The 19290-nt window shown below is 23.5% G+C and overlaps 2 protein-coding genes across 3 annotated transcripts; both read left to right on the plus strand.

Annotated features, from left to right (window-relative positions):
- Window positions 1-4723: 4723 nt before the first annotated feature.
- On the plus strand, window positions 4724-10929 carry LOC101488884 (uncharacterized). 2 transcript variants are annotated; one of them, XM_004503788.4, is made up of 6 exons: window positions 4724-5024; window positions 8043-8102; window positions 9824-10082; window positions 10170-10312; window positions 10395-10505; window positions 10593-10929. In XM_004503788.4, the coding sequence occupies exons 1-6, from the start codon at window positions 4830-4832 to the stop codon at window positions 10707-10709; spliced, it is 885 nt and encodes a 294-aa protein (XP_004503845.1). In that variant the 5' UTR covers window positions 4724-4829; the 3' UTR covers window positions 10710-10929. The 2 variants fall into 2 exon arrangements, with proteins under 2 accessions (XP_004503845.1, XP_004503846.1); XM_004503789.4 differs by lacking the exon at window positions 8043-8102 and having other exon boundaries at window positions 4727-5024.
- Window positions 10930-13168: 2239 nt separating this feature from the next.
- Window positions 13169-19279, plus strand: LOC101489440 (uncharacterized). The gene is made up of 6 exons (XM_004503790.4): window positions 13169-13543; window positions 17507-17765; window positions 18322-18358; window positions 18454-18559; window positions 18663-18773; window positions 18882-19279. Exons 1-6 carry the CDS (start codon window positions 13349-13351, stop codon window positions 18996-18998), a joined length of 825 nt encoding a protein of 274 aa, XP_004503847.1. The 5' UTR covers window positions 13169-13348; the 3' UTR covers window positions 18999-19279.
- The last annotated feature ends 11 nt before the right edge of the window (window positions 19280-19290 follow it).

The raw sequence follows: 19290 nt of genomic DNA on the forward strand, positions 1-19290 counted from the left end.
AAAGTACTTTTATTACTTTTAATATCTTTTATGAAAGTTATAAAAGTACATAAGACATTATAATGTCCTATTTTTTTATAAGTAACCAAAATATTATACGATAAAAAAATATTAAAATGTTCTACTTTTTTATCCATTCATCGCCCAACGACCAACTGAAGGAAAACAATTTTGGTGCATCAAGAGGTCACATTCCGAGAATACGACCATGTACACGTTTTCAATTTTTTTCTTCTCATTTTAACAATTGAATAATTGTTTATTTAATAAATTAAAAATAATTAAAATATTTAAAAAAAAGAAAATACTATTAATAAAATATATTAAATTGAAGAAAAAAATTATGGGTGAATAGATGTGTCAAAAGAAATAATGTGTTATATTATTTTAACAATTCTATTATATTTTGTAGATAAATTTATATTATTATAACAAGTATATCCTACTACTTTGTAGATAAATTAACCACTTAATTTTATTTTGTTAACAATTTTCTCCTATAATTTCTCCCAATCTAATAAATAAAAATTATTATTAATAATATATTATTATTATTAAAAATAGTAAATTAAATTAATAACATGAAACAAAATATATTAAATCAAAGAAAAAATACATCAAATTTGACTAGATGTGCCAACACCGTTTGGACAATATTTCATAGTATGATCAGGGATCTGCATAATCCACATTGTCTTGGCACTTTTTCTACTTTTTCTATAGTGTCCGTTTTTAATTTAATGCGTTTACTCTTTTTGGGTTATCTTTCTTGACTCTCGGCATTTGAGGACTGTGACACATGTTAACACATTCGTATTCTTGCCAATATATCATTTGTTTGGTATAGTTTGGAACGTTTGACAAGTTACACATTACAACGAGGATAATGATCAAAATGAGGATCAACTATAACAACGTCAACTCGTTCAAAGAGCTAGACGAGTTCGACAACATCATAGATGTGAAACTGAAAGTCATTTAGGTGGACATAATCAATTTAAATTTGATGTATTTTTTTTTCCCGATTTAATGTATTTTGTTTCATGTTTTTAATATAATTCACTATTTTTAATTATGATTATTTTTATTTATTAGATATGGAGAAAAAAATAGGAGAAAATTATTAACAAAATAAAGTTAAGTGACTAATTTATGTGCTGAAAGAGTTGTTGTAATAATATAAATTTATATCCACAAGATAAAATAGAGTTGTTAAAATAATATAATATGTTATTTATTTTGGTACATCCACTCAACTGTATTTTTTCTTTAATTTATAATATATTTTATTTTATTAATAGTATATTTTTTTTAATATTTTAACTATTTTTAATTTATTAATTAAACGATTATTCAATTGTTAAAATAAGAAGAAGAAAAATTGAAAATGTGTATATTGTCGCATCCCCAAGATGCTACCTCCTAATGCACTAAAATTATTTTGTATTCAACTAATTATAGGACAGAGATGCGACTTCTTGAAGGAACTAAAAAGTATGACATTTTTGTATTTTTTTCGTCTTCATATTAGGACATTTTGGTTGCTTTAAAAAAAAGGTAGGATATTATAATAAATAAACCTTAATTTTGATATATTTTAATAATATATCAAATAATTTTAAAAATAATAGTTCCCAAGAATCCTTGTTTTTATGAATAACAAAAAATTTGATTCATATTAATCCATACGATACATTTTTATTTTCTTTTATTTTTATTAAATTGATATCATTTAAGTTATGTCTTAATCATAAAAGTAAAAATGAAATGATAATTAAAATCTACTTTTAAGATATCACAATTATAGACGTTAAAATTTTAAATATTTTTTAAACATCGATCTATAATCCACATTAGTCTATTAAAATTTGTTTTAAATAAAATTGACTTTTTCTTCTTTTAAAACCCAAAAAATAAAAAAAAAAAAAAAAAAAAAAAAAAATTGTATTTGGTTGATAGGTACATATGCCAATAGCCTAAACAAAACATAATGACCCAAAAGCCCTTATTAATGTAGAATTCATTTACACCTATGTTGTGAACACCATATCGTTAACACCATAGTGGCTCTTCACATAAAAGTAATTATCAAATTGGGAAGTTCAATACACATTATATTTAGTGGTATTAGTAATTTAAAATTCAATTGAAAAATAAATAATTATTTTAGTCAAAATTCAAATTCAAATTATTCTCAACAATTTGTCATTAAAAAAAAAAAAAAACTATCAACCACTTGAACTCATTTATTTTTGCAACATGATTATCTTTGTATATATGTCCAATCAATACATCATATATCTACCAAAAAGGAAGGTTCACATCAATAAGAGCTTTCTTGGCGCTGAATTCACTTTGCATAACAAGAAGAGGGTCGATTGGTAATGGAAGAAGTGAAAGTGAATGGTTGTGATGGTGGATCAAGCTTAGAAGATTCTAACAAAGATTTAGCATATGTAACTAAGGGATTAGAAGCAAAAGCACAAGTTATTGTAAATGATGTGATTATCAACGAAACTGAACTCACAAAAATCCGTCTTCTGAGAGCCTTTGTTGAAACACAAGATCCATCTTCTAAGGTACTATGCTAACAAATTTACCCTTTACCTTTTTCTACTTCCTCCTTTAATTATCAATCTCATATAAATAGATAAATTACATGTATTTTTGGAGTCAAATTCGTGTCATGTGGTTGATATTACTCTAAGATGATTCTTAATATTTTATTAGTGTAAAGAATATATCCACCAATTTTATTGATGATTATTTTTGAATAGAGAATTTAATTGACAATCTTTGTTCAGTCTCTCTTCTAATCACATTTTTTTCCATTCACAATACTCCAATTTGAGATATTGTATAAAAGATATAAATTAAATTTTCTTAAGCTGTATTAACGTGTTTCGTAAAAAATTAATATACAAATTAATCACTTAGTTAAATTATATAAATATTTAGGGGATGAAATGTAGGGAATTTATTGTTTATCTATTTAAAAGTTTTAATTTTGGATGTTTAAGAGTATGATAGTAAAACTCACCCACAATTAGTACTTCCTTATTTTATGAAGATCATAGAGGAAGAGAGATAAAAATAAAGATCAAAGTATTTTGCTCTGTACTAATAATAATTTCCCTTATTCTTAAACTCATAAGTTGAATATTAAGCGGTGGAATATGGAATTCCCCGTTTCCAACTACATTCAGTCCCCTTGGTCATAGTTTGCTAATCAATCCGATTTCATAAAGTAAATAAAAAAACTATAGTCAATCCGCGATAATCCTCTACGGTGAATTAATGCTTTTTGTATACGATGAGTTCTTTATATTCATCGCTTACGAATTCTAATAAAACCTGATAATTTGTATATGAAGTGTGAAAAGAAAAGGAAAAAATAAAAATATGAATAGAAAGAAAAAGGAAGAGTGCCAAAATTTTCTTTTTTGCTTTTTTATTGGAATCAAAATTAATCACATGATAAACATATTTTTGAGTTTAGAAAAAATGTAATATAAAATAATTTTAGATCGACAAAATTAAATTTACAACTTTTGTTATAAGAATATTGAAAATTCCCGATATTATTACATAAATTTATTTTGTAACAACACTTTAATTATAGTTGTTTCTTTACTATATAATTAAAATAACTGTTTAATTGTTATAAAATTAATTTACATTAACATTATATTTTCTCTATATTTATGTCAATGACTTTTAAATACTTGAATTTCTTATATATAAGACTTAATTTTGCAATCACGACATGTATCCAAATAATCACGACATGCAATCTTCCTAATTTTATCATACATATTATTATAGTACTTTATCTATTTTAATTTGAAAATTGTTTAGTATTTTATTTTATTAAAAATAGTAAATTATGTAGTGACGTAAGTCATTTTTCAAAATTATTTTTTATTAATCATTACGAAAATTGCATACATTATTTTTATGATTCGTTTGATACACACAGTATAACAACAAAATAATATTTTTTTGTCATATATTTGATTGACATTTCATCAAGACATAATATAATATATATTATATTTAAATGACAAAAATTACTATTATAAATGTTTGTATATTAATTTTTTTTTAATTAACTTAAATATATTTTAAATATTATAAATTAATAAAAAAATACTAAAAAAATTAAATAAGTAATGAAATAGTTTTATATTTAAAACTATTCATTGACACTATTAAATAAATAATTTAATTTTAAAAAAAAATTATGAATAACCAAATAATTTTATTTTATTTGTTAAAATATAAATAAAGATATGATATATATATATATATATATATATATTATATGTAAATGGCAAAAATACTACTGTAAATAAATTATATTTATTTTAAAAAAAAAAAAAAAAAATTGTATTTGGTTGATAGGTACATATGCCAATAGCCTAAACAAAACATAATGACCCAAAAGCCCTTATTAATGTAGAATTCATTTACACCTATGTTGTGAACACCATATCGTTAACACCATAGTGGCTCTTCACATAAAAGTAATTATCAAATTGGGAAGTTCAATACACATTATATTTAGTGGTATTAGTAATTTAAAATTCAATTGAAAAATAAATAATTATTTTAGTCAAAATTCAAATTCAAATTATTCTCAACAATTTGTCATTAAAAAAAAAAAAAAACTATCAACCACTTGAACTCATTTATTTTTGCAACATGATTATCTTTGTATATATGTCCAATCAATACATCATATATCTACCAAAAAGGAAGGTTCACATCAATAAGAGCTTTCTTGGCGCTGAATTCACTTTGCATAACAAGAAGAGGGTCGATTGGTAATGGAAGAAGTGAAAGTGAATGGTTGTGATGGTGGATCAAGCTTAGAAGATTCTAACAAAGATTTAGCATATGTAACTAAGGGATTAGAAGCAAAAGCACAAGTTATTGTAAATGATGTGATTATCAACGAAACTGAACTCACAAAAATCCGTCTTCTGAGAGCCTTTGTTGAAACACAAGATCCATCTTCTAAGGTACTATGCTAACAAATTTACCCTTTACCTTTTTCTACTTCCTCCTTTAATTATCAATCTCATATAAATAGATAAATTACATGTATTTTTGGAGTCAAATTCGTGTCATGTGGTTGATATTACTCTAAGATGATTCTTAATATTTTATTAGTGTAAAGAATATATCCACCAATTTTATTGATGATTATTTTTGAATAGAGAATTTAATTGACAATCTTTGTTCAGTCTCTCTTCTAATCACATTTTTTTCCATTCACAATACTCCAATTTGAGATATTGTATAAAAGATATAAATTAAATTTTCTTAAGCTGTATTAACGTGTTTCGTAAAAAATTAATATACAAATTAATCACTTAGTTAAATTATATAAATATTTAGGGGATGAAATGTAGGGAATTTATTGTTTATCTATTTAAAAGTTTTAATTTTGGATGTTTAAGAGTATGATAGTAAAACTCACCCACAATTAGTACTTCCTTATTTTATGAAGATCATAGAGGAAGAGAGATAAAAATAAAGATCAAAGTATTTTGCTCTGTACTAATAATAATTTCCCTTATTCTTAAACTCATAAGTTGAATATTAAGCGGTGGAATATGGAATTCCCCGTTTCCAACTACATTCAGTCCCCTTGGTCATAGTTTGCTAATCAATCCGATTTCATAAAGTAAATAAAAAAACTATAGTCAATCCGCGATAATCCTCTACGGTGAATTAATGCTTTTTGTATACGATGAGTTCTTTATATTCATCGCTTACGAATTCTAATAAAACCTGATAATTTGTATATGAAGTGTGAAAAGAAAAGGAAAAAATAAAAATATGAATAGAAAGAAAAAGGAAGAGTGCCAAAATTTTCTTTTTTGCTTTTTTATTGGAATCAAAATTAATCACATGATAAACATATTTTTGAGTTTAGAAAAAATGTAATATAAAATAATTTTAGATCGACAAAATTAAATTTACAACTTTTGTTATAAGAATATTGAAAATTCCCGATATTATTACATAAATTTATTTTGTAACAACACTTTAATTATAGTTGTTTCTTTACTATATAATTAAAATAACTGTTTAATTGTTATAAAATTAATTTACATTAACATTATATTTTCTCTATATTTATGTCAATGACTTTTAAATACTTGAATTTCTTATATATAAGACTTAATTTTGCAATCACGACATGTATCCAAATAATCACGACATGCAATCTTCCTAATTTTATCATACATATTATTATAGTACTTTATCTATTTTAATTTGAAAATTGTTTAGTATTTTATTTTATTAAAAATAGTAAATTATGTAGTGACGTAAGTCATTTTTCAAAATTATTTTTTATTAATCATTACGAAAATTGCATACATTATTTTTATGATTCGTTTGATACACACAGTATAACAACAAAATAATATTTTTTTGTCATATATTTGATTGACATTTCATCAAGACATAATATAATATATATTATATTTAAATGACAAAAATTACTATTATAAATGTTTGTATATTAATTTTTTTTTAATTAACTTAAATATATTTTAAATATTATAAATTAATAAAAAAATACTAAAAAAATTAAATAAGTAATGAAATAGTTTTATATTTAAAACTATTCATTGACACTATTAAATAAATAATTTAATTTTAAAAAAAAATTATGAATAACCAAATAATTTTATTTTATTTGTTAAAATATAAATAAAGATATGATATATATATATATATATATATATATTATATGTAAATGGCAAAAATACTACTGTAAATAAATTATATTTATTTTAAATTTTTAATTAATTTTCATATAATTTTATAATTTTAAATACTAATTTATTAAATTTTATAAAAAAACAAAACTACCTTTATAATAAAATCATAAATATTTTTTAAATTAGTTATTAATCTTTCATTTTTAAGTTTAATATCAAATTCTATTAATTATTTTTATATTTGATTAAATTTATATTTTTTATATTTTAAATTATATTTTATAAAATTAAATTATTAAATTATTGTTCTTATCATATTTTGATGATTTATAATCTAATTTATATTTATGATAAAAATTTCAACTAAAAAAATATAATACGATAGAGTTCTGAATTAATTTATTATATAATATTAATTTATCAAACATTAAAATTAGACTATATATGATGATTTATTTTTATCACAATTCTTATCGTGTTCATTTTTTAGCATTTTTTTTTCTTTAATAAGATGATTTAGATTTGGTTACGCTTGCATCTTTACTCTTTTTTTTTTAATTTAAAAAAAGATGGTCGTTTAGTTTGGGTTAAGAATGACGAGTCACATTCTACAAGTCACTTTCATTCCCTTCTTTCTCCCATCATAACCTCTTGTTTAAATCCCAAATTGAAAAATCCCTTGAATTAGTAAAATATAATTTGTTCACAAAGACATTTGTTCCCTTCGTGATTCATTTTCCATTAGATTACTTTCTTTGAGGTATTTCTTGTCTGCAATTTTACTTTGTGAATTGTGACAAATTTATCCCATCCAAACAATGAAATAGATCAAGAAAAGTTAATTTTATAAAATTTGAATAACTTAAGTGTCGTTACCGAATTATTTAGTTGTCTCTTTCCAAAAAGTGGACTCCAAACTACTACTTAGGCGTCTCTTTCTTAAAAATAGGTTACAACTTACTGTGGAAAAAAGAAAAGAGAAACCACCGTCCAATAACTAAATTCTACTTCTTTTAGTTGTTAATACGTCATTGTGCTGAATTCTTTTGTCTTTTAATGAATGATTTATTTATTAAAAAATATTTTAAAATAAATGAATTTTTAAATTTTCAATGAATTTTTTAATTTACTATTTAATTAATATTATTTGTACTATTTTTAATATAACATCTTCTAATTTTTATATATGATATTGATAATATATTAATATTTAATATTTAATAAAAATAATATTTTCTTATTTATTTATAATTTATTTTAATATACATGAAATGAAATGATGAAACGACTTTCTTCTTATAGGATTATTCGGAGGGAGTACATAATAGGGGACGCTTTTGTATTGCTAGAATTGAAGAATTTGTATGATATGTTGGGACTAGTATCCCAACAACTTTAACTTCTCTACTTTTTTACAATTTTGTTTCTATTTCTTTTAGTCAACCTTTTATTTCATTCAAATAATTTATATTCATTTATTTTAATTATTAATTTTAACCTAAAATACAATGAATCCATTTTGGGTGGGTTGTGGCTCTGATTTTATGAATGGCAGTATGGCATGATGTATGCTAACGCTAACTGACACACTGCGCGTCTGTGCTAAAATGGGAAGTAATGGCTGAAAATATAGTGACTGTGAAATATTAAAATATTTTTTTTGTATATATATATATTTCTTCATTTAAAATTCTTTGTCATATCTGCATTGAAATTTATTTAGTTTTTTTTATAACAATTTTTTATAAAATAAAAGCGAGTTGTTAAGATAATATATTAAATTATTTAATTTGACACATCTATTTAACATCAATAATTTTAATATATTTTTTTATTAAATATATTTTGTTTGATTTTATTAATATAATATAATTTTTTTAATTATTGTTATTTATTAAATCAACAATTAATTTTTTATTAGTAAATAAAACTAAAAAGAGAATATAAAAAAAATTCAACCAAAATATTACTATGTTTTCAAATAAAAAAATATTATTTGCTATCAATTTTCCCTTACACCCCTCTTAAATGAAATTACTCCCTCTCTCTCGCATCAAATATATAAAAAGAAAACTATTTTATAATATTTTAAAAAATTAAATATAAAAAAATAATAATAATTTATTTTCTATTTAATCATAAAATCTTTAAATAATTCCTCATTTGATCTAATATAAACAAAATTATTTATATTTTCTTTAAAGTGAAATATAAACAAAAAATAATGACTTCGTTCCTATTTAATCATAAGATCTTTAAATCATCCACCATTTAATATAATTTTTTATATTTTCAATGATTCAATTTATTAGCCATTGAAGATAATTTAGTTAATAGACTTAACTTTTTATTGGAAATACATAAATTAAATATAGTCAGCAATATTTTTTTAACATTTATAATTTATTCTAGATTGAACATTTTTCAAATTTACAATCATTATTCTTTTCTAATTCCTCTCTCTTATATATCTTTCTCTCCTTTTTCGAATTGGAAATAATATTTCTCTACCCGTTTTTTGTGTTCCATTTTTTAATACACCTCTATAAATTAAGTTCTTATACTACATATATATTTAAAATGTATAAATAGTACGTGAATTAACTTTGTGTATTTAAAAAAATTTATCATGTAACGTACGTCAAATTCTCAGACAAAAAAAAAAAAAAGAAAACCTACCAAAAACTATAAAAACGTCACTTATATGCTGTTAAAGATATTGTGTTTGAGAGGGGTGTAACCAAAAAATTAGGGGTGTATCCGGCAAAATTAAAAAAATCATCTAGTGATATTTATTAGGATTATTATTTCTTTATAATCCACTTCTGAACTTATCTTTTTGTTATTAAAAAATGTCAACTAAATGATCTTGTTTAAATGATAGGTTAAAATACAGTTTTTTCTTTTGGATTTGTTTTTACTCTTAAAAGCTTCATTTGAATTTCCTATGTTGTTTTAATCCGGTCCCTTTTAAAAGTTAAAGTTTCAATTGAATCTTTTATCTTTCTTATTCTTTTGTTTCAAAAATAAAGTTGAGATTAAAATTATAGAAATTCATTATAGTGTTGTGATGATGGTTGAAGGAAGAAGATGATTTAACGATTAGAAGATTTCTACGTGCTCGTGATTTAGATGTGGAGAAGGCTTCAACAATGTTCCTCAAATACTTGAAATGGAGACGTTCATTTGTTCCAAATGGTTCTATAACTCTACCCGAAATTTCTAATGATCTTGCCGACAACAAGGTTTATGTCCAAGGACACAACAAGATTGGTCAACCTATAATTTTAATATTCGGTGCAAAACATTTTCAAAGGAAAAATGGTCTAGATGAATTTAAACGTAAGTTTTTACTCAAATTAAATAAATGTTATATTTGCAATAAAAGTTTGTTGAGAAAGACTTTTGTAACAAACTTTTGTGATACAGGGTTCGTAGTGTATGCACTTGATAAGATATGTGTCAGCATGCCACGTGGGCAAGAGAAGTTTGTTAGTTTAGTAGAACTGAAGGGATGGGGTTACTCAAATAGTGATGTGCGTGGATACATCAATGCTCTCTCCATTTTGCAGGTGTGAATTTAATTCATTGGAAAATTCATCATATATATATATACACACTCAAACCTTATGATTGTTAATTTCTTGGATGTAGGATTACTACCCTGAAAGATTGGGGAAGTTGCTTATTCTCCACGCACCATACATTTTTATGAGAGTGTGGAAAATAGTTAACCCTTTCATTGACAACAAAACTAGGGAAAAGGTGAGGTTTGAAATTAAATTATATATCAATGCATGTTTGTTTATATTGAAGGAAAATATTTATAAAGTGAGAGTGCATTAATTGCAGATAGTGTTTGTAGAGAGCAATAAGCTGAAATCAACATTGCTAGAAGAAATAGATGAAACTCAGCTCCCTGAGATATTCGGTGGCAAACAGCAATTAGTCCCCATCCAGGATATCTAATTAAATTAATCACTACTTACAAATTAAGGAGATACCATAACAAATAATATTTTCACTATATTTTTCTACTCTATGGTGTTGTCATATATAAATAAAAAGCTTGGATAGTTGATTGCTATATATTCCCATTGGTATGTAACTAATCACTCGTGGAGTTCTTGCCAATCTTACTTGATACATTTATCTTATATATATGATGAAAATGCATTATTGTTCTTAATTTCTAATTTCATTTCTGGTTCGTCTAATCTCACCATACTTACTATTTGATGAGACTCATTCTTTAACAAGTTTTACATTTCAACCATAAAAAACTTCTGCATGGATCATCTAGTCATGTATAACAAACACTGTACCACAATTTTTTAGTTGAAATTTTCATGTGTCTCACTTAATTATGTCGTTTCTATTTAATTTTGTTTAGACTCGTGAATTTTTGTTATCAAAGAGAATGCATTGAAAAACATGTGTGGTATTGTTAATATTATTCGTTCTTCTATATTGTTTTGTAGAGTTATATTCCTTCCAATTTTGTATTTAATCAACAAAAAATAAACCGGATGCACATATTCATGAATCAATCAATTTTTATCGGTATTGAAAAATAAATAAATTAACATCTAAAATTACACTTATAACACTTTGTAAACATAAATGCATTAATTATGACATTGAAAATAGGAGTAAAAAAGTTTAAATTAAATGAAAAGTATTATGAGAAAAATAATATTTAATATAATAAAAATTATTGAAAGTTGCTTATATTCTACACCATGAAAAACTAATTTTTTTTATGTTTATATTTGAAACCGGATGAAGTATCAAGTACTTATAGTTTTCCAAATAAAAAAAATACTATTTGATCAATAAATTTAGATCTTCTAAAATAAATAAAAAATAAATAAAATGTAAAGTGAAAAAATCACGACTATTATTCTAATAAACTTATTGTGGATCTTGGGGGCGTAGAGTGGTCACAACCACACAAAGTTCTCAATAATTTTTTAAAAAATACTACAATTTTTATTTTTTTGTTTGAGTAATATTATTGAAACATAATTTGACACAAAATGAGACATAACTACAAAACGTGTTCCTCTTTATTTTACACAATAATATGTTTGTGTTAAATTTTTGTGTTCTAATAATATTACTCTTTTATTTATGAGATATATTTGACCTATAATTTGATCAATAAAAATTGATCTATTTGATCCATAACATGAATAAATACATCAAATTTTGTTGATCAAATTATAATCAATAAGTCTATTGTAAAAAAAAGGAGGGAATTATTTATTAAAAAAATTACAAAAACAACTACTATAATTATAAAATAAACTAAAATTTTTAACATAAATTTCAACTATCTGAGTTGCGAATTTTATCTAGAGATATAATTGTGAATTTTATACAGATATGTAAAAATCAAACTAAATGATTATATGATACCAAAAATTTAACTAAAACTAATTAAATTAGATTAATATTTTTTTTATGAGTTTGAGTCCAAGTTGAATTAAACTAATAAATTCGACATTTATTGATTTAAGATATAATTCCACGTAATTTTAAAATATATTGCATAATACTCAAATCAAACCCTTATCTTTTATTAACATTATGCCAATATTGATATCTTAAACATTATTATCCTTGTAGTTAAGAAAGTTGTATTAATAGTGTAAAAATTTGAATTTAATTTGTATACATGAACAATGTAAAGATATTTTATATTGTCAATTAATCATAATTGTCAGATTAATAAAACAATTTAATTTTTATTATAATTACTTTTAAAGTCATTTTAAAGTCATGGTTGTAACAGTGTAAACAAAATTATATTGACAAAACATAACAATTAACCTATAAAACTTTAGTATTTGAAAAAGAAAAAAATGATTTTTAGAAACTATTTTTTAATTATTAAAATTGTCAATCAAAATTTGATTTGTTAACTCAATCTTATAAGCATTAAGAGTTTGATCGTCAATATATTTTTATAAATTTACAACTTAAATTTTTTATATACAATACTATATTGTACATTTTTATTTATCTATTAAAACTTTAAAAATTTGATCACCTCAACATTTTCGTTCAAACTCCGCCACTGAATAAACTCATGATTAATTATGATGTATCTATAATATTTATTGTTGATTTGTTATTGATGGTTTGTAATTATAAACAATTATTCACCTTACTATTTAAAATAAATTGTTCAATTTAAAAGATCTGAATTTTAAATAATATGACCATTTGTGTCAATACATAGAGCTAAACATAATGACAAAAAAAAACCCTTATTAAATACTATGACCCAAAAACCGAACCATCCCGCGATATATAGAGTTTGATTTACAAATTTGTGGTTAACACCATAGTGAGTTCGCATTTTAAATGAAATCAATTGTCATAAAATTGGTTAGTTCAACACATTATATTTGTGGGGCCTCCATTGCCACAGAATTGGAAGAAGCATTTAATATTATTTGTTCGCTGCCATATTTAACTATGTATGTCTATATCGAGTTGGAATAGATCGATACATGTACCAAAAAGGAAGCTTCAATAAATAAGAGCTTTTGAATTCACTAGAGTTAACAAGAAAAAGAAGAAGAAAGAGTGGATCCATTATGGAAGAAGTGAAAGTGAATGGTTGTGATGGTGGATCAAGCTTAGAAGATTCTAACAAAGATTTAGCATATGTAACTAAGGGATTAGAAGCAAAAGCACAAGTTATTGTAAATGATGTGATTATCAACGAAACTGAACTCACAAAAATCCGTCTTCTGAGAGCCTTTGTTGAAACACAAGATCCATCTTCTAAGGTACTATACTAACAAATTTCTACTTCCTCCTTTAATTATCAATCTCATATAGATAATTTATATGTATTTTTTTACTAAAATTCGTGTTTGGTATTCCCCTGAAATGTTTTTTTTAATAGGTTATTTGTGTGAATGTATTTTTGAAATTCACATTATAATTAGCGTTAATTTTGTTAAATAAGAAGTTAAATTAACAATTTCTTTATCAGTCTAATTTTAATTTAGTTGACTACTTTTGGTGAGACTTTCTCCCAACTATATCTTTTACTTTCACAATAAATGAAATTAAAATCGCCTCTAAAAAAATGAATCAAGTTTTCTTAAGCTGTTCATAATAATAATAATAAAATAAATATTCAAATTCCCATAAAACAAAGTAAATATATTCAAATTAAACTTCACCAAAAGCATGAAAAAATATTCACTGAAAAACGAAAAATATCTAGAAGATGAAATGTAATAAATTTATTGTTTACCAATTTAAAAGTTTTAATTTTTTATGTTTAGGAATATTTAGTGTTAAGAAGTTGAATATTGTATATATGTTAGAACATATATCTTCGCACACCCGTCATTATTTGAGCCACACTTTAAGGATCCTATTTTAAAGTTATACAGAAATAATAGAATGACATGAATTATTAGTGTGTGAGTATTTTTTTTTTTAATCTTTTTATGAAATATTTTGAATATCTATTGTATTATTATTTTTCTTTTTGGTCTATAATATCTAGTGTATTATTAGTATATTAATTTTTATAGTTTTATGTCATAAGTTGAATATTAAGTGGTAGAATATGGAATTCTCCTTCCACTACGTTGATCATAGTTTGCATAATCAATCCGCGATAGTCGGAATTTTCAATCATCTATAATGAATTCATGTTTTTTGACGAATTCATTATATTCATCGTTTACGAATTCAAACTAAACCTGATAGTTGTTTGTAATTGTATATGAAGTGTGAAAAGAAAATAATAGAAAAAAAAATTGAAATCCATTAAGAAAAAAGAAGGAAGAGTGTCAAAGTTTCCTTTTCGGGAAGGTATGCATCAGAAAACTTGATTTCAATTTCTTTTGGTAAAAATAAGAATTATAGACATTGTTCCTAAACTTTTCAATGACACAAGTTTTATTTTAAAATAATATTTATAATTTAAAATATTATTGAAAATTAATTAATTTGAACAACAAATACAATTTTTTTACGATTTGTTATTGATCGAATTTAATTTTTTTTATAAACAACTAAGTTGTATCTCTCTTCAGTTGTTTTCAAATAATATAAAAAACATTTTAATACTAGTTCTTCAAATATTTTGTATTTCATTATTTACAAAATGTTCAATATCATTTTCAAATATTTTAATATTTTCACCTAAATCAATTTTTATTTGTACAACTTCCAAATCAAATTAATTTTATACAAAAATAAAATTATATAATCTTTTATATATGTAAATGGAATTGGTTCACGAAACAAATGAATCAAATTCTATATAGTTCAAATCCATCTCTTATTTAACGAATTTAATTTTTAACATAAATTCAATTTATTAATTTATAAATCAAATCTAATAAAATAATAATCAAATTAAATTTTGAATTATTTTTGAGTTAGTTGGATTTATTATCAACCTAATTTTATAAAAGTGGTCAAATTTTCATCCATGATGGAAAACATGGGTGGATAATAGTGTAGTTCACCAATTATCTTGCTTGCTATTCATGAAAGTGCTAATTGTGATAAACAACATTTTCCTTTTTTCTTTTTCTTTTTATTTCCATGAAAATAAAAACTGATCTTGTGATAAACACACTTATGAGTTTAACAGAGATGCAATGTTAACATATAAGAATTTAAAAAAAAAATTTATTAATATAAAATAATTTTACAATAGTAATTTAATAAAAATTCATAACTTTTTTAATAAAATATTAAAAATTAATGATATTAACACATAAATGATAAGTAAGTTGCGCCAAAGAATTACCGTTGAATTCTTATAAAACTAGTTTTATATATTTTTATCGAAATTTTTATATTTGAGTCTTTTTACAAAATACTTAACTTTGCCATCATGATAGATGATAGGTAAGTGGCGCAATTACTACTTCCTACGGTAACCGATATGTCATTATTTTTAATTTATGAATGTCAGACTCACTATAACGCATAATGAAGCTGCTATGCTAACCAACGCCACTGTGCGTCTGTCCTACAATAATGGGAGAAATTTAGGGTACACTGGATTCACAACATAAAAGAGATAATAAAAATAAATTATCATATCTTCTACTTAAATTTAGTATTTCAAGAATCAATAAAATATGACAAATTAATTTATAATTTATTATATTATTTATTTTTAATTGAAATTTATATCTTTAATATAAACTGAGTTAGAAATATATTATGACAATAATAATTTATCCAATTATTTTTATAAAATATAAATATAAAAAATAATCAAATATAAATATAAAATAATTAATAAAAATTAATATTAAAATTAAGAATAAAATATTAATAATTAATTTAAAAAGTATTAATAATTAATTTAAAAAGTATTTATAATTTTATCATAAAATATAGTTTTGTCTTTATGATTTAATAAATTAGTATTTAAAATAATAAAAATGTAAAAATTAATTGAAATTTTAAAATAAATATAATTTGTTCGCAACGATATTTTTATAATTTAAATATAATATATATCATATTTTTATTTATATTCTAACAAATAAAATATAATTATTTAATACTCGTAATTTAAAAAAAGTTAGATTATTTATTTAATAGTGTCAATTTATACTTTTAAATATAAAATTATTTTATTACTCGTTTAATTTTTTAGTATTTTTTTGTTAATTTATAATATTGAAAATATAATAAACTAATTTAAAAAAATTAATGTGTAATTATTTATAATAGTAATTTTATTATTTAAATATAATATATATTATATCATGTCATAATAAAATATATATCAAATACATAATAAAATAAAATATTATCATATGTGTATTAAATATAGAATATTATATATTTATTATATTATATATTTATTTAATTTTATCTCATATCTATCTTATCATGTTTATCAATAATACTCTTAATTGTTAAGAGCTATGATAACATTACATTTAAGGGCTCGTGTTAAAGATTTTACCAATGATAATTATATCTTGTAAAAAATGAAATGTACAATTTTTAAGAAAGAATAATACAAATTTTTTATTTTAGTGCACTAACAAATGTCCTAAAGTTAAGTGTAAGCATTTTATAAAAAATAAAGTGACGCTGAAATTTAATATTTTTCTTAATTCTTTTATCTATGAGCTTTCCCTAAAATTACTCTCAATTCCTTTTCAAATTTTCAGTTATTATCTTTTCTAATTTCTCTTTTTATTCTTCTCATATTTTCGAATTGAAACCCATTTTCCTCTGTCAGTTTTTGTGTTTCTAAGTTCATATGCCGTATATAAATTCAAAATTTATAGGTGTCACTTATATACGGTTAGGTGTATTTTGTTTTTGAGCAAGTGTAACAAAATATATATATATAGGAGGAGGGATTAGCAAAAATGTAAAATATCTAGTGAAGAGTTACACCGATATAGTATGTTTTTTGTTTCGAAACAATCCCTCATTTTAAAATAGTCATATCAATATAGCTCTTTTCTAATAGAATTTAAATGGAAGAACCACAATGAAATCAAAAACAAACTTACCCAATTAATGTTATAAAAAGTTATAGATTGAAGCTGAACTAAAAAGTTAACGAGAGTGATATTGTCAAATCAAATATGGCTATGTTTGTTATCAAAAAATCAATTTGTTAAAATCACGGTGTATTAATTTAAAAAAAATTATAATTTACATTTTTTGCAAAATTACAGTAATTTATTTTGTTGTAATTCTAACTAGCATTCGGTAATACCACATCATCTTTGTTGTAGGAAGAAGATGATTTAACGATTACAAGATTTCTACGTGCTCGTGATTTAGATGTGGAGAAGGCTTCAACAATGTTCCTCAAATACTTGAAATGGAGACGTTCATTTGTTCCAAATGGTTCCATATCTATATCCGAGATTCCTAATGACCTTGCAGACGACAAGGTGTTTGTCCAAGGATGCAACAAGATTGGTCAACCTATATTTATTGTCTTCGGTGCAAAACATTTTCAAAAGAAAGATGGTTTACATGAATTCAAAAGTAATTTTTTACTAATTACTAAGTACCTAAACCATATGAAATCTCCCATTCCCCAATCTTGTTACACAACTAAATTAAATTTCGAGTCAGGATAGTGATTAAGGATCAAGAGTTGGACTTTTACCTTCCTACCTCGAGGGATCAAATATCCTAAACTACTAAAATATCGTTTATGGCAACTCTAAACAAGGAAATCCCTTAGACATCCAAAGACTAATTGAATTTTTTTTTACCTAATGTGTATTTAGATTGACTAATTTGAATATAAATATTTTGATGTTTTTTTTCTCTAGAAATACGTCTGAATTACAATTGGGACATGTATTTGAGAATATTAGAGCGGTTCTTTTTTTAGTTTGGTCATATACAATAATTATTTGGAGTGCCTCACCTAGCTACTAGTTATAGACCAGTATGTTATTCGTGCCTTTGTCCAGTAGTCTTAAGGGTGCCTCACCTATCTACTAGTTAATGATTATTATTATCTAAAAAATTAATTCAATTGGGAGTATTTATTGATAAGTTTCTCAATGACAAGTAATTTTCTGTGATACAGGGTTCGTAGTCTATCTTCTTGATAAGCTATGTGCCAGGTAATTTCTTATTCCAATACTATATCAGGATTTTTAAAACTGTGAATTCAATTAGAGTCTTGAAGGTATAGTAACATCATCATGTAACGTATCAGCATGCCACCTGGTCAGGAGAAGTTTGTTGGTATAATAGAACTCAAGGGATGGAGTTACTCAAATAGTGATGTGCGTGGATACATCAGTGCTCTCTCCATTTTGCAGGTATATTTAGTTATAGTATGTATTTGTTTGTGAATTCAAGTAATTGGAAAATTCATTATATATACACACTCAAACCTTATGATTGTTAATTTCTTGGATGCAGGATTACTACCCTGAAAGATTGGGGAAGTTGCTTATTCTCCACGCACCATACATATTTATGAGAGTGTGGAAAATAGTTTACCCGTTCATTGACAACAAAACTAGGAAAAAGGTGAGGTTTCAAATTAAATTGTATCTCAATGCATGGTATTGCTATATATTAATTTGTTTATATTGAGATGTTGAGGGAAAATATTTATAAAGTGGGAGTGCATTGCAGATAGTATTTGTAGAGAGCAATAAGCTGAAATCAACACTGCAAGAAGAAATAGACGAAAGTCAGCTCCCTGAGATATACGGTGGCCAACTGCAATTAATCCCCATCCAGGATAGCTAATTAAATTAATCAGCACTGACAAATTAAGGAGAGACCATAAGAAATATATTTCAATATTTTATTTTCCTGTTTGTGTTACTTTGACTGTATCTTTTTACTCTATGTTGTTGTATACGGTGTCATATATAAATAAAAAGACTGGAGTTCTATTAAACTGATGGTTGAGTGGTATTCCCATGGTAATTACCATTGGTGTGTAATCGGTCATGGAATTCTTTGCAATCTTAGTTGATACATTTATCTTATATATTATGAGAATAAAGTAGTCAAGTTCATTACTAGTTGATTTCTG

The sequence above is a fragment of the Cicer arietinum genome, chromosome 6, assembly GCF_000331145.2.
Source record: "Cicer arietinum cultivar CDC Frontier isolate Library 1 chromosome 6, Cicar.CDCFrontier_v2.0, whole genome shotgun sequence".
NCBI classification, from domain to species: domain Eukaryota; kingdom Viridiplantae; phylum Streptophyta; class Magnoliopsida; order Fabales; family Fabaceae; genus Cicer; species Cicer arietinum.